This window comes from Harmonia axyridis, chromosome 1 (genome assembly GCF_914767665.1).
Source record: "Harmonia axyridis chromosome 1, icHarAxyr1.1, whole genome shotgun sequence".
In the NCBI taxonomy this organism is placed as follows: domain Eukaryota; kingdom Metazoa; phylum Arthropoda; class Insecta; order Coleoptera; family Coccinellidae; genus Harmonia; species Harmonia axyridis.
Genome location: NC_059501.1, coordinates 10,380,517 through 10,400,815, shown reverse-complemented (window position 1 = coordinate 10,400,815; position 20,299 = coordinate 10,380,517). Strand labels below are relative to the sequence as shown.

The window sequence follows — 20,299 nt, the reverse complement described above, 5'->3', positions numbered from 1 at the left end:
ATAGAATTACGTGATATTGCCTATTGTGTTCAATAATTTTTTTTTTAATTTTTAAACATTTCCTGAAAACACTGTCTCCTAATAGACATTTCATGATTACATCAAGAAACAATTAAAGAGCGAATTTTAAATTATGATCAACCTGAAATGTTCATAAATCAAACAAACTTTTGGTATTTCTTTCTTTTATTTTTTGAAAAATATGTACAGGAAATTTATACAGTTAAATACACCACACCATAAAAATAAATGATAATACTAAAAATGCTAACATCAATATCACATTAACGGAACAATTCGATTAGTATTTTACCCTAACTTTATTAAGTAGTAACTGAACATCATATATTTGAAAAAAATATGATGTTTTATGAACACATTTTTCGAATATTTTCATTTATCCGTTCGAAATATGAAACATACTGCAGTAATATATATTATGTAAAAAGCCACTGCATCTTGGCCTGATGAGTATTTTATAATTTGGTCTTTTGTCGTCTCAGATTACATAATGAGTCAAAGATCGCACTTGTCAAGTTTTTTGGTGATTCAAAATTTACGAGAAAGTTAACATTGTTTCATAAAATATGAATTGGGTACGAGATTAATATATTTTGAAAATTATCATGTGTTGAAATTTCTACCAATTTAAAATAATGTTGCATTCGTTGTTACATTTCATAGAAATGTAAAGATAGATTTTTTGCACATACAAATCCTATAAATAAATGTGACAAACTAGATATTTATATCAATCTTTGCTTGTTACATTCCTCCACACCAAAAATTTGTTTCAAAGATGTGGAAAACTTTCTTATAGATTTCAATATAAGAAAATATGCTCATTAAAGGATTTGAAAGTGCAAGTTGTGAAATTTCTATTATATAAATGACGTTAGCAATACATATTTAGGGTATCTATTTAGCCATTTTGTAAAACTTGATTGGAACCCCCCAACTTTTGGGGGAATTGTAAAGGAATCACTGAAACCTCTGTCAAAAATATTGTGTTAAACTAATTAACCTTTCTTCGGAAAAACTTCTTTTGGGAGTGTTATTCTAAAGACTAAGAGATATTTCAATTTTATCAATGACCTTTTGGCACTTATTATTTGGTGAAACGATTCAATCCTCTTATATTTTGTATTGGAAAATAGTATTAAACTTTTTGATGTTAATAAAATTTGCAGTTTGGACTTGCGCAGTTTACAAATCAAAAAACTTGAAGTGAACAAACTAAAAGTTACACTTTCAAATAAATCCTATTGGTTACCAATGTAACTCCTTAAGGGAAAAATTGCTCAAGAAAGAAGAAATTGATACATCACATTAGTGCGTGAATAAATAAAAAGTTAAGGAATAATTTTTTGTCGAAAAATAGGGTGGATTGTTATATAAAAAAAAATTAAAAATATTTGACCAAGACCTGTTTATATAAGCCCTGTAAAGATTGCTCCAAAAAAGTTACAAGAATTAAATTGAGCAGACATAACAAAGTCTGCACTAACATAACCGGTTCTTCTAACTGGCACAACCTCTAAACTTCTGAGAGTTCTCACAGAGGCTCAAGATAGTCAGGATAGAAAACATGAAATATCAAACGAAAGGCACTTCACAGATATTTTAATGGTATTTCTATATGGTTATAAGGAGTTGAAAAAGCCTATCTTCTAAATTAATTACAGATTGGTACCATATACTCAATAATGAATTATTTTTTTCCTAGAAACCGAAAACTTTTATTTGAAATGAATCAAGCTATATCCATTATTTTTTATTTTCAGGATAAGAATAAGGAAAAGTTGTAGGGGTGACTTCCTCTATTCCTTACAACCACATGGAAACACCAGCAAAATATTATTGAGTGCCTTTATAATTTGCAAATTATACCTGCTTAATTTCATTTTTGTACCTTTTTTGTTTTTAAGGGAAAATTATAAAATTGCCTTTTTAAACAGGAATTGATAAAATAATTTTTTCTCATATAAAAGACCCATCCTATTTTTGGATGAGAAATCATCTCATAAATTTTTTAAAATTGTTCAGTCTCCAAAGTAAGATATTTCCCAAATCACTAAATCAAAGCTCCTCTTCACTAAAAATGAAGATAATGAGGTTGAATTAAACCAAAAATTCCATCAACTAGAAAAGCCATACTGAACTACAAGTATTTCTATTTTTCAGGTATATACATATATTTTATAGAACACAATACCTCTATAAAGTAGTGTTGTGCAATTCAAGTCAACATTAAAAAATTGGAACTTTTGAGTTTCAAGTGATGGTAATCTGTAACAGCACATTGCTAGATTTTTAACATGTAAAGAAAAAGTTGCGCCATTACACATTCAACTAAGAATATATATAAAGTAAGAGTATAAAATTTGGCTGCAGGTTTGTTATGCTCATCGAATTTTTAATTAAAATGTATAACATTTTGGAAACAATTATTTATAATTATTTTGGTTAAAAATCTTAGCAGCCACATTTTGATCTGGAATCCGGAAAAATTATAATTCATTATAAAAAAATTAAATCATTAGATTTTAATTTAAACCTCGATGACCGAAAAAACCTCCGCCAGATTTTGCACTATAACAATTTATATAAATAATAATAAAGTAATAGAATTATTAAATGTTCAAAGCTCCAAGTTTCATTGGTAACCTTAGGAAGATAATATCAGAATTCAATTTCTCAAAATTAAAATAAACAATCAAAATTTTTGGCATTTATCTAGTTTACTAACCTAAAACCATTTAATGAAAAATTTACTGTTCAATATGCAATAATTGTAAAAACTTTAATAAACGAATCTCTCTTGTTGACAAATAATTATATTTTAATCACCCTAACTAGTCGATTCATGACAGCTGCACTTTTTTTTCGTCGGTACTAAAAAGTTGAACGCATCACAGAAAATGAAACAAAGAAAATCCTTATACGACGGATGTCTGTGCGTAACTGACCAACGCTGAAGATTGAATCACCTGATTTCCGATTCTGCGGCGTTGGCCTCAGGTTTAACAATCTGATAAGTGATGAAATACTCCGGATACGCTTGCTCTCCTCTATAAACAACATATTCTGGAAAGTTCAATCCGCCAGTGGAAGGGCGACCTGCTACTGAATGGTGTCCAGGAGGTGCGTGGGCCATTTTCATTGCACTTATTTGTAAGAAGGACTTTCCCAATGTCACACGACACAACAATAAATTCCTGTAAGTGAAGTTTAGTGTGAATAAAATAGCTAATTAGGGAATAAGTCAGTAAAAGGGAAAAAAAGCCGCCACAAGATGGACACCCAAGACGTGTGGGGTTCTGACACCTCCTTCAAAAATTAAGTTCCTTTTTTTTGTCAATTTTTGTCAACCTGCTACTATAGGAACATTCAGCTTTTATCCAAATTTATTATTATTTCTTTTGTCGCTTACTGTCTCATCTGTTTGGTCAATTGAATACAGAATTTTTCAAGCTTCGAAATGAATAGTGATAAAAAATTTCAATTTCACGAGTGTTCCCTTTTGACTACAGTTGCACCAGTTTTCAACGATTCTATTTCTATAGAAGGTGTTCCTAATTTGGAAGAAAATAAGAGAAAAAAATCAAACATTAGCATCTTGTATCTCGAAAATAAAGGAATTGTGGGCCCATGTTCATAGGAAATATTTTCTTGAATTGATCTGAGGAATCTGTCATTTTCGTTTGTATAGGGTGTTTTTTTTCGAGGTATATAACTTTAAGTTGGCATTATTGTTCAAGATGGCGACCGATTCAACAGCTGTCAAGTGATTTATTCTCAGTTTGGTTTGGCAATTCATCATGAATAGACTCACGTCTGAACAACGCTTGCAAATAGTGCAATTTTATTTCGAAAATAATGGTTCTGTGCGGAATACGTATCGAGCACTACGTCCAATTTATTTTCTTTAGCGATGAAGCGCACTTCTGGTTGAATGGCTACGCCAACAAACAAAACTGCCGCATTTGAAGTGAAGCTAATCCTCAAGTGTATGTCGAAACACCGTTACATCCAGAAAAACTGACTGTTTGGTGCGCTTTATGGGCTGGTGGAATCATTGGTCCGTACTTCTTCAAAAACGATGATGGCCAGAACGTTACAGTTAATGGTGATCGGTATAGAGCTATGATTACTAACTTTTTCATTCCTGAATTGAACAACCATGATGTTCAGGAGCTGTGGTTCCAACAAGACGGCGCAACATGTCACACAGCTCGTGCCACAATCGATTTATTGAAAGACACGTTTGGTGACCGCCTATTTCACGTTTTGGACCTGTGAATTGGCCTCCAAGATCTTGTGATTTAGCACCGCTAGAACTTTCTGTGGGGCTATGTAAAGTCATTGGTCTATGCGGATGAGCCACAAACCCTTGACCATTTGGAAGACAACATTCGCCGTGTTATTGCCGATATACGGCCACAAATGTTGGAAAAAGTCATCGAAAATTGGACGTCCAGATTGGACTACATCCGAGCCAGCCGTGGCGGTCATATGCCAAAAATCATATTTAAAATGTAATGCCACAAGATTATCTTGCGGATAAATAAAATTCATGTCAATCGAATAATCTATCGTTTTTTTATTGGAAATTAAAGTTCTATAGCTCTAAAAAAAACACCTTTTACCTCCAATTCAGGAACACCCTATATAAATCCTCATTGGATAGCTTGGAAGGGGCTTAAAGCTTCAACCTTATGAGACGATTTCTGACAGTTTTCTCATACCACAAACCCCTTTAAAAGACTTCGTTTCGATAATGTAATGTACTGAATTGTAAACGCTTCTTCAAAAAAATGCTCTGACATCCTATCGTCATCCAAGACAATGTGAGAAAATAACTTACCTATGACAAATATAACAAGACCGGTCTTTATGCATGGGACAACCTGTACTGCCTAATACACCATAAACGTATTGGTTGCTTTTCGACGAATGTTCAGCAAAGTAAATCCCTGCGCCAAACATGCCTCCTATGTAGGCATGCCTCTCATCAAAACCTTTTTGGACTATTGCGTTGATGAATGGGGATCCATGAAACAGCATTCTTTCGTTGGCTTGTTCGCTATTTTCTTCGGCCACTTCTTGTCTTCTATGTACATACCGTTCCCATAGTTTCTTGTTTTGTACTTTTTGTATCTGGAAACAATTTTCAAATAATTTTCTCCCTGTATTTTCGAGCCCGATTTTATTTCGCGACTATAGTTATCCGACTGAGTGAACATATTGCGGGTGGATATAAAAAAAAACAATTTCACCTGTAAACATGATAACTTGAAATGTTTAGGGTACGTTTGAGATGTAAATGCTCCAGCAAATGAGTTAAATGTTCCCAATGGTTTCAGAGTTACCACTTTCTAAAATTTTGTTTTTCTATTAACTCAAAACATACCGATTGAACGGAATTGAGACATTTTATTTATTTTATATTTACCCTGACGATTCTATATTTAGAGAATACACCTCCAGCTTGTCCGTTATCCCTGTGCTGACCTATACTGTTCTGCATTTCGTTTTCAACTGTAATATATTCTGCTTCGTCTGATGACAAATCGACTAAGAGAGTTCCAGGATTATTGGACGTCCACTTTCCATCGTAGTTGGCTATGAGTTTTTCTGTACCCTTGATCAATTTATGTCGGAAACCGAAGGCTGAAATACCTATTTGTTTGAAATCTTCATGCTTCATCTCAGGTAGAATATCTAAGGTTATCTGTTCTCTCTCGAAAATATCTAACAACTGTACAAGATTGAGGGCTTGAAGAAAACTCCTGATGTCTGTGACATTGACAATATCCGATGAGGTACCTGAAAATTGTCAGAATTAATACGAAAGTGATTGTAACGTCTGTGAGATAAATATAAGAAAATAGTTTTTTCGGCGTGCAGACAAATTTTCAATTCTGGAAAAAGTACCTCCCCGGGCGGGATTCGAACCCGCAACCTCCGAATCACTAGTCCGTCGCTTCTAGCTCTGAGCAGCTCAGTTGGTAGAGCGACGGACTAGTAATTCGGAGGTTGCGGGTTCGAATCCCGCCCGGGGAGGTACTTTTTTCAGAATTGAAAATTTGTCTGCACGCCGAAAAAACTACATATTTTCTTATTATCAGAATTGTTTTAAACTTATACTGAAGAGAAAAAGTGAAGAATCCTACCTTCAAGTTTCAAAGCCGAACAACAACCTTCTGCAATTGCTACGCTACCTCGACTTCCAACAGGAGTCGAAAGTTGCACTGTTGCTCCTGAAGGCATTATAACTGTTTCCATGCTGACAGATTGTGCTATGGAAGATACTGAACTTGACATAAATCCTAAAGCTGCAGACGCCGATGTAGTTGGCACATTCTGCGATGTCATTGCATCTTGTAGTAGACTTCTGACATCATCAGCTGATGCTAGTTCTACTGGAGTTTGACCCTCCTGATTCCTGAGGAATGGATCTGCACCATGCGCTAACTGAAACAGACAAAAGACATTGCTTTCTAGAAAATCACTAGGTGAAATATTTCGGAAGTTGAAAAAATACAATGCAATTAAATTCTTCTGAAAATTTGAATTGCAACTCACCAGTAGAGCACAAAGCTGTGTTCTTCCTTTCTGAGCAGCTTCATGCAAAGGTGTGAAACCCCACTTATCGGTAGCATTCACAACAGTATCGTGTTTTATGAGGAGAGCGGCTATGTCTAAATGACCATAACTGGAGGCGTTATGGAGAGGAATCAATCCACCTTTATCTTGAGCGTTCACATCAGCACCGTGTTCCAAAAGATATTCCGCCACTTCGACATTGTTATAACCAGCTGAAAAAATTCAAGATTTATTAATAATAATATAATCTGGAGAATAAGTTCATCTTTCATCAATCAATCCTACAGAAATTAACGAGCTTTAAGTCAAAATTTCAAATATTTGTTTGAGGTGTTATGTCAGACATGTTTTGGAACCATTAGAGTCATGTTCAAGCATTAAAGAGACTTCAACTATGCATTAGAAAAATCACTATTAACCAGATTCACACAAGACAATACTTACATCTTAAAAAAAGAATTAAAACCTTGTATTAATCTAGTTCACAACGCTTACTTATACTTTATTGTGGCTGAGACATAAAAATTTGTTTCCAAACATAATACTTCAAATAAATACTGTAAAACTTCAACTTTTTGTTTAATAATAGTATGCTATTTAACCCAACCTTAAGCAAAACAATGTTGAGGAAACAAATATTCAATGATGAATAACAACAACAATATAATAGACAGCAAACATAAACAAACAATAATAATAAAATAAACTATTAAAAAGATTAATGGAACATACCTGCTAGATGGAGTGGTGTTGAATTTCTTCCTTGTGCATCCCTACAATTTATATTTTCAGGACTGACCAACCTCTGCACCCTTGCAAGATTTCCTCTTTTGGCAGCATCTAGGAGAGCAGCGTTTCCTTTCAGTAAGTCTGCAACGTCTTGATCTCCTTCCTTAACTAGATCAAGGGGCGTTGCATTATCTCTATTCTTTTTATTAGGATCGGCGCCATGCTGTGAAAACATCATTTTTTATATAAAGTATTTTGAGGTTATAGTATTTTACTGAGGATGAAATAACTATACTATTTTCTACAGAATCGTTATTGATACTATCTTTATATGCTGACTGTTTACATAAAACAGTCACCAATCAATACATAATCGGATAAAATTATTTATACACCAAAATCTATGGTGCAATCCGTTTCCAAACTAATTGAGGCGTTCCATACTTAAAATTCATTCTGTTTTGTGTTCATTGCATTGCTAATACAAAATTTCAGGAAATTACCTTGAGCAACAGTTTCACAATTTCATATTTTCCTTTAGCGGCAGCTTCATGAAGTGGTGTAAATTTCCATAAATCGGCAACATTGACACTGGCTCCATGCTTTACCAACAGTTCGGTAACTTCGTAATGACCATAAGAACAAGCATTGTGTAATGGTACCAGACCCCTGAATAAATATAACGAAATTTTCATTATTTGTCAAATAATGTTGTCAATCCCTACTCTTCTAAGCCTCTTGAGACCTCCCAGAAGCTTAGGGAGTAACTTACTCTCTAAGCTTCTCTAACCAGTGAAATGAATAACATTCATTAAAATCATTATTATTCTCCATATAAGCTACATATACCTCTTCAAAAGTAACATGGTATATTTCAGTTGATGTTAATTAATGAAAAACAAATACTCAAGAATAAAAAAATTGAAGTTTTCACTAAGTTCCTACAATAAAAATCAACATACCCTTTATCCTTAGCGTGAACATCAGCGCCCTGTTCAAGAAGGTATTCAACTACTGCAACCCTATTATAACCTGACGCAAAGTGCAGTGGGGTAGAATGTCGACCATCGAGATCACGGCAATTAACTATATGAGGAAAGGAAGTAAGTAATTGTTGCACTAGTTCTAGGTTTCCAGATTTGGCAGCTTCTAAAAGTTGACACTCGACATCAGCACTCCCAGGAGGATCTATGTCATCATAAAAAATATTTGATTAGTGATTTAACCTAACTTAACCCTAAAAAATAGGAGAACAAGCGATAGGACATCTTCACTGACCTTGAAAGATTTTTTGTACGTCTTCTGAAGCCATCTGCGCAGCTGTATATCCTTGCAGAGAGACAACAGTGGTATCTACATTGTAAGAGAGCAATATTCTACACACTTGTACGTTTCCGTCTTTTGCACATCTGTGAAGAGCCGTTTGACCCGATCTGTCCAAAGCATTCACTTTACCACCGTTTCTGAGTATGAGATCTATCAGTTCATAGTAGGAATTGTCAGCAGCAATATGGAGCGGGGTGAGGAAATCCTTATTCTTCTCATTGAGCTGAGCTCCTTTACGGATTAATAACTCCAGCACTTGTTTCCTTTTGGGATATAAGGATGACACCACTGCGTGTACGGGTGTATCGCCAGTATAAGGGTGTTTAAATAAGATTGTCTCTGGAGTTAGGTATTTTTTTACTTTGGCAACATCTGCCTGCCTACAAGCTTCCAAAAGGGAATGTCCTTTGTATTCATCTAAAAATAATGAAGGGCTGATGAAACAAGTACAGTGTAGGGTTTAGGCATAATACATTGTAATATAAAAATATCCAACCTAACCTAAGAAACATGTATCGAAATAATTGTTAAAGAAAAATTTGCTAATACTAATTTTTTAAAAGATTGGTTCAAATATACGTGATCTTCAGCATCTATTAAAACAAAAAATTTATAAAATTATAAGGTGTGTGAATAAGTCTTTCCCGTTTTTTTTCAAATTTTGAGCCTTTATTGTGAAAAAATGGTTACAAATGAATTATTGAAAGTATTGGCCATCGCTAGCTACAACTTTTCCCCATCTTTCTGGCAACATACGAATGGCCTCTATCCAGTCATCCACCCATTTTTTGGCTTCCTCGTAGGAATGGAAGTGCTGGTCAGCCAGGCCATGCGTCATCGATCTGAAGAGATGGTAATCAGACGGAGCAATGTCTGGACTATACGGCGGGTGGGGTAGGACTTCCCATTTGAGCGTTTCTAAGTATGTTTTCACCTGCTGTGCAACATGTGGGCGAGCATTGTCATGTTGCAAAATAACTTTGTCGTGCCTGTCGGAGTATTGTGCCCGTTTTTCTCGCAGTGCTCGACTCAAACGCATCAATTGTCGTCGATAGACCTCGCCTGTGATCCTTTCATTCGGTTTCAGAAGCTCATAGTAAACCACACCTAGCTGGTCCCACCATATACAGATCATGAGCTTGGCGCCATGAATATTTGGCTTGGCCGTCGATGATGATGCATGGCCGGGTAGTCCCCATGATTTTCTTCGCTTCTGATTATCGTAACGGATCCACTTTTCATCGCCAGTTACGATACGATGCAGAAAACCCTTTCTTTTATGTCGCTGAAGCAGCTGTTCGCAATTCAAATTGAACCAATAAAGTGAAACTTCCCGCAAATGACGTCGACTCGGCTCAAATTTCGACATTTTCACGATTTCAAAAATTTATGATGCGAAAAAATTTCAACTAATGTGTTAGTGTGGAATTGTTGACAGATGAATAAGCTTTGATTATGACATATGTAACCATTAAATACTCGCACAGTATTGGTGGCGCCATCTCTTACAAAAAACGGAAAAGACTTATTCACACACCTGATATTAAGATTTGAAACACAACTTACATGCCAATCTCTCTTGCAATTCTCTAGTTGGAGCCACATCGATAGCAGACTTGGAGTGACAATTCAACTGGGTGGGATCTGCCCCTTCACTGAGTAGTAAAGAACAAACTTCCACTCTGGATTTAGAAGCAGCTTCATGAAGGGGAGTGAAGGCCCACAAATCATTAGCATTAACATTCGCTCCATGTTTTATCAACATTTCTGTCACTTCAAAATGTCCGTACGAACAAGCATTGTGAAGTGGAACCAAACCTCTGAAATAATAATCTTACTGAGTATCTTGAATGTAACAGCACGTATATGAGACAACCATTGAAAATTGCACCCTTGGAGACCATAGAACTAGATATATGTCAATACATGAGATGTGATTATAATATCTGTTCATGGAAATATTGGGTATTTCTTTTCCAATGTTTTTCTTGAATTTTTAAAGGTTTCAACCATGTAATCAACTCAAAATTTCGCAAAGATTGAAATTGTTAATTATGCTATTTATACTGTCGAATAGCCTATTATACAAAATATGAGTGATATAAAAAACCTTCGGTTTCTATGCTACTGGCCATTGCCTATTTTATATTTACCCCTTATCCTTTGCATGTACATCGGCACCGTGTTGTAGCAGAAGTTGCACAACCCTTGTTCTGTTATAGCCAGCAGCTAAATGCAATGGAGTTGAACGACGACCATCGCTTGCATGACAATTGACATTCAATGGATTAAGAAGGGCTAACAATCTATCTTCAGCTCCCGCCCTTGCTGCTTCAAGTAACTCATCTTTTCTGTATTCACCTGTCAAAACAGGCCTGGTGGAAATATCAGCTACTTCTAGTGGAGTTTTTACTTCTGCATTTCTGATATCTATATCTGCTCCATGCTGTAGAAGGGCTGAAAATATTTTCTGTGTCACTACTTTATAAAAAATCAGAATATATATACGTATATGATTATTTATCTCTTTACTTGCCAGAAAGTTATCTTAAAGAACATTGAATATATTTCAAAAATTCACGCTGTATATAAGAAAATGGAAGCAAACTTCAATCAAACATAGGTTGTCAAAGATTTTATTATTATTGAATATTATTATATTATTTAGGTTATGTTGAATAAAAAAAAACATTTGAAGTCACAGTGCAATTTGCGAAATTTTTGTAAGGGGCAAACATTGACCAGTAGTTCATACATTCAAACAGTTTTATTTGGTGATAATCAAACTCCTTTAAAATTAAAAAAAAAACAGCAAGCACATAGACTTCGTTTAGAACAAATACTAACTACTAAGAGTATCCTGATTAGTGGACTGTTTATCTCTCACAAAATGAAGGTTAGCCTCCCAGGATGGCAATAGTCTGTTTGCTAGCATACCCATGCAACTATCAAAATGAACTGGCTTGAAATGCCAGATAAGTTTCATTAATATAATTCTTACCTAGGCAGACATCTACTTTTCCTTTGATGGCAGCTTCATGTAATGGAGTGTAATTCCAGTTGTCACGTGTATTAGGGTTGGCACCAGCTTCAAGGAGCAATCTAACAACATCGGCATGGCCAAAAGAACAAGCATTATGTAATGGATGCAAACCTCCGTCATCCCTGGCTTGTATAGATGCGCCAGCAGAAAGCAAAAATTCCACTACATCCCTCCTTCCGTAACCTAGACCATCAAATTTCGTTTTATCCTAATATATATAATAGTAATTGTTTCCTGATGAATTTTATATGATGAAAAAAGTCATTTATGATGCAAACAACATTTTCAAAATATATTCATAATTATTTTGAAGTGAGATGTGAAGTGTGCACCATTTCCTACAAATAGTCAATAATTCTCACTTAAAACATCGATAATGATGATCATATAGTGACTTGAGATTAGCAAATAGGTGATCTCATAACAAAAGATTTCTTTTCATGCATGAATGTTACACAATTCTCAAACCAATTCTGACATTTCTCAATTGTATATAATACTGAAAACTTTTCCAAATTTCGCTCATTTTTTTCACTAAATCATTATTTATTCGTAAATTTGAATTCTTAGATAATTAGTGAAATTTACAATAAAAACAAACCTGCCGCAAAATGCAATGGTGTTGATTTTCTTCCAGCAGTATCTCTAGCATTCACAGTTTGGGAATTTACTAATTTTCGAACTCTTCCAATATCTCCAACCTTACAAGCTTCAAAAAGTTCTCGTAATGGATCATTGCTATTTGGTAAAGGTTCCATGGAAGCTATAAAGGTTGCTCTTCGACCTGCCATTGCCCAGTTTTCCAAATTTTGGATTATCTTCTAACTATGAATCATTTTGAGATGTTTAAAATTGAATAGAAAATGCTTCACATATGTTTTTGTCCAACTGCAACTATTTATTTGTATACAAAAGATAACAATTTTGAACACTAACTCAATGACATGAAAACGTATGTCAACTTTCAACATATGATATTGACAACAATGACAACTTCAGGATAACCTTAAAAATTGTGTATATGGATCGTAAAATAAAACATAATGTCTTATTTTTAATTAATTTGGTCGTTTCATTAAATACCTCTATTTTCAAAATTACATTTTTGTATATGTACGGGCTATTTCTTAAGCACATGTAGAAATTTAAGAGTACGTTTTAGACATCAAAATAAAAAGAAAATATTCTGTTTTCAACTCAAGAGATTGCTGCGCCCTCTGCAACATTTGTTTTCATTTATAGGGAAGATAAGGTCTATGGCAATGCCCCACAATTGTTTCGAGGCGGAATTCGTGAATTTATCGAGGACAAATGTGCGAATTGGTCATAGACATTTTCATGAAAATGATAAGGTGCTGCAACCGTAGCTGTGGTAGCCATTTGGCTGATATAATTTTTAATCGTAATGGTATATAAACATTAATTGATTTTTCATAAATATACTGGTTTATTTCAATATCAAAATGAAACCTTTCATTGGAAAACCCTGTAATAAAAAACGACGTTTCTGTACATTTCATACATTTTTGGCTAGATATTCTCGACCAAATTATAAGGTGCTCCTCTAAGAGAATTTCGGTTTTTCATCCCACAACTACTGATGGAATCGTCAGTATGACAACTGAGTGGTCCCTGCCATATACACCTTCCAGGCGGAGCATGGTGACTTTGCCATAGAACGGTACCAAGCGGTGTCGTTCTTCCGAAAATTGGACATCCTTCAACGACATCTCTCGGGCTAGAAAAAAAACTCACCACAAATTCATGAAAAAAATTATCAGAGACGGTGAGGAATACAATTGAAAATTTATGTCTTTTTGTACCTACACGATATAATCTTCGAAACCACTGCACGAATATTGCGGTTTTCAAGATAGTGTTTCACGTGGTATCCAAGAGTTCAATGGATGTATGAATGACGAGCGCTTAAAAGCTCCGAACCTGACGCGAAGTCAGCGCTCTTTTCGAAATTTTCAATAATTTGACATATTTTCACGAGAAATTTATAATGTTAAATATTTCATGATTTTTGATAATCAAAGAAATTGCTCCAGGTGTCAATCTACTTGCAGAATTCTTCGACTAGTGTCGTTTTCTGATGACGGCAAACGTGACCAACGTCATTCACTACGGACAAGGAAGTTATATCTGCGTCTTACGGGAATGTTATCAAAATTAACTAAAGTCGCAACCATCTATTGTTTGTTGTGAATAAAAGAACGATATTGTCTAGTCTGTTGAAATTTTCGAAAGTAATAGTAACTAGAACGTTTCTTTCTTGGTCAGTTTTAGTGTCTAGATATTATTCGCGGCTGTATTCAATTAGAACTTACTGAAATGAAACAATAACAATTATTATTTTGTATTCATTATCTTCTATAGTTCAAATGAGCGATGTCCAGGTGAGTAATACGCATACAAGTAAGATGCACGATGATGTATATTTTACAGTTTATTGTAACTACACAATATCATAAGAAAGGAAATTTGTAGAATATTTCATTCAAGTGTTTGATACTGTTTTTTCTAGTGGCAAATTTATAATCTCCACTTACTTCGACAAAACTAATATCATAAAAACTTGAAAGGTATAGGCTCGGATCTCGAATGCAGGTTTAGTTCATTAATAGGCAAAATCCGACTAGGGGTTTCGCAAATATGACCTTTAAAAATGTTGTTCTCCTGTTAGTTTTAAAACTTCAAATTCAATCGGGATGAAAATATATTTGGGTACAAAATGAGAATTTCAAGACTTTTGCAAAATTTTATGACAATAGCGTAACCAAAAGAAAATCCAATATTTTAATGACCATTTCCACCCACGTGCCAAATTTCAAGCTAATCACATCATCACCAGAAACATAAAAATTCAAGGGAATATTGGAGCAGATATACCTAATTTCTCGTGATTACTGCAGTCAATACAGATCCAATCGAGTTGAGATTTTGCGTGTATACTTATAAGTATATGATATAATTATTTCAAGCTTCGTTCTCAATTTCGGGTTAACATCTTCAGAACCATACAAAGTTTATGCAGAATATCGAAAAAAAATCGGAAAGCACTCTTGGATGAAAAAAAAACAGTATACTTATATCTGGTATCCAAGGGCACAAAAGCTCCTGATGACTTCATGTATATACTTTTTTTTAAAGTTTACGTTAATAGAATTTAAACATAATGAGATAATAATTGATATTTCACCACAGGAAATATCGATTTACTGTCAGCGACAAAGCACTAAATGACCAACAGAGGAAAGCATATGATGAAAATGGATACGTTTTAGTGAAAAACATTTTCCCCCATACATTACTTGATGAATTTAGGTAAGTTTTTACAAGAATTTTAGATATAATTTATGTTCAAATTAGCCCACCCAATTAAATTTTTATTCACTTCGCATTTTATTTAATTCAAGTTGTTATTTCGACGACGTTTGTGCTGGTAAAGTTGTTACAACTTCAAGGATGGTGAAAGATCCTCAACTTAAGAAACTAGGAGTCACAGGAAAAAAAGCTATTTTCAAGGTAAATATACTCATTTTTTTACATTATGGTTGAGCGTTTTCGCTTTTAATGCAAAATATACCGACAAGTAAAAAATATGTTAAACAAAACTTCGATAGGTATCTAGCAAATTTATGAATCCTCAATGCAAATTTCACGTTTATCGTTGCACCTGAACCATATAAAATTCGAGTAGAATATCTAGAATAATTTCGATAACAACAAATCGGACAAGGTTGAAATTAAGTTTGTATGTGTAAATTGATCACTCGATCGTTTATGCCGAATTTCAGGTGGACCGGATCATCAGAACAGAATTTCTCTAATATCATAATAAATCACATCGCACTAAAAAGCTCATGGACGATGTTTGTTAATTTTTCCAATCGATAGAATATACATTCATTTCAAAGAACAGTTAATATTAGATATAGTAATAATATTAGATGTAGTAAAAAGAAATCCATTATTTTCCTATAGATGACTTTAGTTATCTTTATCTCGCATTGTATAAGTCTGATCAGGTTCCATTAGATAGTGTTAAAAAATGAGATTTCGTAGTACAAAAACTTTTCTGACGGTTTTGAGATTAGTTGACTCAGTTTAGTTTGAACGGGCGTCAAAGATGGACACTAGCAAAAAGAAAATACTCTATATTTTAGAGTTTTTATTTATTTTTTTTCGAAAAAGGCGAAAATGCAAGGGCGGGCAGCTGAAAATATAAATAGTATCAGGACCATAAATCCTGATACTGTAAGAAGCAATGAGGCCCAATTTTGGTTTCATCGATTCCGTCCAGCAATTTTAAAGTCGAAGATTTAAAGTCGAAGATGCACCACGCATTGGAAGGCTCATTATCGAAAATGTCGATAAAAACATAGAGATTGTCAAGTCCGTAAGTCATGTGAGCAATAAATATTTCGATCGCCAAAGAGCTCAAGATTGTACAAAAAACCGTTTGGCTGGTCTCAAGGAGAAGCTCGATGTATGGGTGCTACACGAATAAACGCAAAAAAAACTCATGGACCGAATTTTCATCTACGAATCGCTGCTGAATCGTAACAAAATTGACCCATTTTTGAAGTGGTTGGTGAAAAGTGGAACACTTACGACAACGTCAAGCTAAAACGGTCGTGGTCGAAACGCTGTCAGCCGGCGGAAACGATGACCAAGCTAGGATTGATACGGACATGAAGGTTTTGCTGTGTGTTCGGTAGGATTGGCAGAGAATTATCTACTATTAGCAGCTCTCTTACGGCAGAGCTGTTAAACCCGGAACTATACTGTCAAAAATTGGTTCGTCTGAACTCTCAAGACTCAGAAGCGACCAGCTTTGGCCAATAGTGAAGGAATTGTGTTCCAACAGGACAACGCCAGGCCACACACATCGATAGTGACCCAGGGAGCTTAGTTGGGGTGTTTTTATGTATCCACATTATAGTCCGGACCGGGCACCAAGTGATTATAATCTGTTCCTGTCCATGGCGAACAATTTTGCTGGTGAAAAATTCGCTTCAACAGCGGCTGTCACAATTTTTTGCCAATAGGGTCGAGGGCTTCTATGAGAGAGGCATATAATGGTATTAGCTTCAAAATGGCAACAAGTTATCGAACTAAACGGCGCATATTTGACCTAATTCGGATCATTTTCACTATGGTAATTAAAACATTGTTTTTCATGCAAAAATAATGTATTTTTTTTTACCACACCTTATATAGGTATGTAATGCTAAATTCTCAATTTTCTCCTACAGCTGCAAGATTTTCTCAACGATGACTCCTTGTTCCGATATACAACCTTTCAACCCTTACTGGACGTTGTCGAAAGTATAATTGGTCCAGATATTGTGGCTGTCAACTCGATGTTGATTAACAAACCACCAGATACCCACCCTGATGATTCTAGGTATCCAATTCATCAGGTAGAACTTAAAGAATTAGATAACTTAAAATTTCTGATTGTATTTCAGTTGTCAGTGGCGGCGCTATATCAAGTGTAGACGTCGGCGATATCAGCTTTGCAAGGTTCCTCTCATTTTCCAATCAGAAAAAAAAGATAAATAGAAATGAGACTGATATCTGTGTAGGGTAGACTCTAGTTACAGGTTGAAACAATTTAGCTTTTATTACTTATAGCCTCGTCATTATCGAATTGAGCACAGAATTAGTTCCAGATTAACGCACTTTTTATCGTTTTAGTAGGTCTTGGTAAAGCCTCGGATTCTTAACAACCCTTATGAGTTACTTATACGTAAATGATACTCAGGATATTAGTGTGTTCGTCATACCCGAACTTTCAGCATTTTAGGATTCAAAGTAGGAAGTAATTAATGGATTCAAAGATAATCAAGATTCTATATCTATAGAGCAACAAATAAATCAAATAAACAATACAACTATGTAATAACTATACTTACCTAACTTTTTGGGAGGCTGTCAGCGCGGTCGCCAACACCACTGATGCCTAGTGGCGCCACTGTCAATTCGAATTCTTGAAAATAGGTATATTCGCAAGTCCGTTCCAGTATATCACTTTATTAATTTTAGGATTTACATTATCTTCCCTTCAGACCTATCAATGCTACTGTAGCTTCTTGGACAGCGATGGAGCCAATAGGCAAAGAGCATGGATGCCTCTTCACATTTCCTGGATCGCATAAAAAAGGGAATCTGTATCCGCATGACTATTCTCAGGTAATAAACAAATTGATCTTGGATCAGTCCCTACATTTATTCATTTTTTTTTCGGTGAAATACATCTTTGAGCAGCCAATTTCCGAATAGTGCTCTATATCCATCATTTCGTCACAATGTCTACATCTTTCGAATTTTTAATTGGTCTCAAATGCAGAAATTGACTCAATTATGACGATTTCATGGTTTTTCTGAAAATTTCAAAACTTTACCGCGGAATTCGAGATGCAAACCTACCCTGAAAATTTCAAGATTATAAGATCTTCCAATCGAGAGTTATCGTGTGTATGGACGGCAGGTCAGACATAATTAAATTTTATGACGGATTCTTCATCATTAAGTCGGAGCTTGAGACCATACTCGGCTCAAAATTCGAAAAATACCAACATCATGACAAAAATGATATACACGAACACGAATCTGTTCAGTTTATCAGTTAAGACTCAATTTTTATAAAAATTGATCGATTATTTGCGAAGCAGGGTACCTCAAATCCTCTATTTCATGGAGTGATAAGCACAATTGAGGATCCTAGGACGTATGTAACCATGGACAAAGGGGATACAATGTTCTTCCACCCTCTACTTTTACATGGTTCTGGCCCCAATATGACATCAGTAAGTGCATGCGGATTGTTGTTTATTGTAATAAAGCTTATTTTAAGTGTGTTTCAATAATTCAATTATTTCAGGAATCCAGAAAAGTTATATCCTGTCATTTCTCATCAACTGATTCTTATTTCATAGACGTAAGAGGTACCAGTCAAGAAGGTATAATGAAAGAAATGGTAGATTATATGAATGGTTGGGTTGAAGATTATATGGTAAGAATAATTATTTTTGTGCGAGTCTCTATCGAGTCACATGTCGTAGGTGCGCCCTCTTTCTAGGGATTGCGGTGTTTCGGCCCGGGAACGCTGGTGGAGTCTTCAGTTGGGCTGTCCAATGAGCTCTACCCAAGTTACCCTCTCACCCCAGGTGAGAGAGAGAGGTGACTCTGCTGCAACGCGGCAGCCCTCATAAACCCGCCGGGGCTGCAATAGTGTGCCGCGACACCCGTAACGCCACCTCTCGGGCAAAAATAAAATCAGTACAATTCCAATTTAAAAATAAAATAAGGAGAATACCAACGTGAAGTCAGGAGTATTTAGGCGCTCGCTCATTCATACGCCAATTTCACCCTTGAAAACCACAAAACTGCAGATGAATTCCAAAAGTGTGATTAGAGAATGAATGTGATCTGCTTGAAATTATTTTTAATTAGCATCCAAAATCTCTAGTTGCAAGTTACATCTCGTTTTTAAATTATCAATATGTACAAAAAACTTCGAACGGCCATACTTACGGAACCCCTAGTTGGATTTCAACCATGAATAAATTTAACCGTGGCATTTGAAACCCGATCCTACAAGCAGTTACCGTGTTTACATTCCCAGACCAAAATGCAGACATAGGGCCGTAATCTGAGAAATCGAAATTTTTCACTTCTATCGCAAAATGTAAATCGTAATTGATAACCAAAGCTCAAAATCTGAAGGGTAAAATCCACTTTCCGTTCCCCTGAAATAAGCGTTCGATTGACTAAATTAGTAATTAAATAATAATAATCAATTGAGAACTTAAAGTACTAATGAGTAATGATAATTCGATTGTTCTGGCTAATACCAGATTGTGCATTCTAACATTTTGTGACTTTTTCAGATGATTTGGAAACTTAAAAGTAGACATGTTTCTGGAAAAAAAGGATCATTCATGGATTTGAAATGTCATTTGTGACAATTGTTTTGGAAATTAATTTCGATTCCAAATATATATTATGAATACAGATCTTAATTTTTTGTTACTTTTTCCAATAAAACTTCTGTATAGATCGAGTTAAAGAATATTCCTATCATCTGATATCCTTGAATCGAAAAAATAAACCAATATGCACAGAAAATTCATCCCAGTTGGATACTTCATCATATATTTAAGGTAACTAAATGACAATAATAATGATTCTTCATACAAAATTAAGGAGATTTAGAGAAATGAATTGGACTAAAGTCTTCATGACTTCATGTAGCTTTCTAATGAAGGGAAGGAGTTTGTTCTTCCTCATATACATAACAGATAAAACCGTCACCGTCAGTTTTGTGTACGATGGTGTCACGTGAAGATTTAATGTTGATGACAGCGGCGCACTTGGTAATAAAAAGAGTGCTATAAAAAACAAAAGACTAGATGGGTGAAGGAATGGTTGCTAAAACGTTAGAATATTCTCACGTGAACTTATTGTCAGAATTACGGTTACATTCTGTGTAAATGCGATATTTTGATGTCGTGTGAGATGTTATTTAATCTTTTTGATTATTACGCTGTATTCACTATTTCAATGATAATATATTTT

The 20,299-nt window shown here is 34.9% G+C and overlaps 2 protein-coding genes across 2 annotated transcripts; one reads left to right on the top strand and one right to left on the bottom strand.

Moving 5' to 3' along the window:
• Positions 1-2,784: 2,784 nt before the first annotated feature.
• On the bottom strand, positions 2,785-12,693 carry LOC123688994 (poly [ADP-ribose] polymerase tankyrase). The gene is made up of 13 exons (XM_045627773.1): positions 12,309-12,693; positions 11,666-11,890; positions 10,818-11,121; positions 10,231-10,484; positions 8,617-9,081; positions 8,301-8,526; positions 7,842-8,007; positions 7,342-7,561; positions 6,589-6,821; positions 6,177-6,477; positions 5,456-5,829; positions 4,868-5,160; positions 2,785-3,218 (listed from the first exon to the last, which is right to left on the bottom strand). Exons 1-13 carry the CDS (start codon positions 12,496-12,498, stop codon positions 2,987-2,989), a joined length of 3,483 nt encoding a protein of 1,160 aa, XP_045483729.1. The 5' UTR covers positions 12,499-12,693; the 3' UTR covers positions 2,785-2,986.
• Positions 12,694-13,875: 1,182 nt separating this feature from the next.
• LOC123688992 (phytanoyl-CoA dioxygenase, peroxisomal-like) lies at positions 13,876-19,784 on the top strand. Its single transcript, XM_045627771.1, has 8 exons — positions 13,876-14,109; positions 14,918-15,037; positions 15,130-15,238; positions 16,972-17,139; positions 17,765-17,911; positions 18,394-18,528; positions 18,603-18,734; positions 19,612-19,784. Exons 1-8 carry the CDS (start codon positions 14,102-14,104, stop codon positions 19,684-19,686), a joined length of 894 nt encoding a protein of 297 aa, XP_045483727.1. The 5' UTR covers positions 13,876-14,101; the 3' UTR covers positions 19,687-19,784.
• Positions 19,785-20,299: the final 515 nt, after the last annotated feature.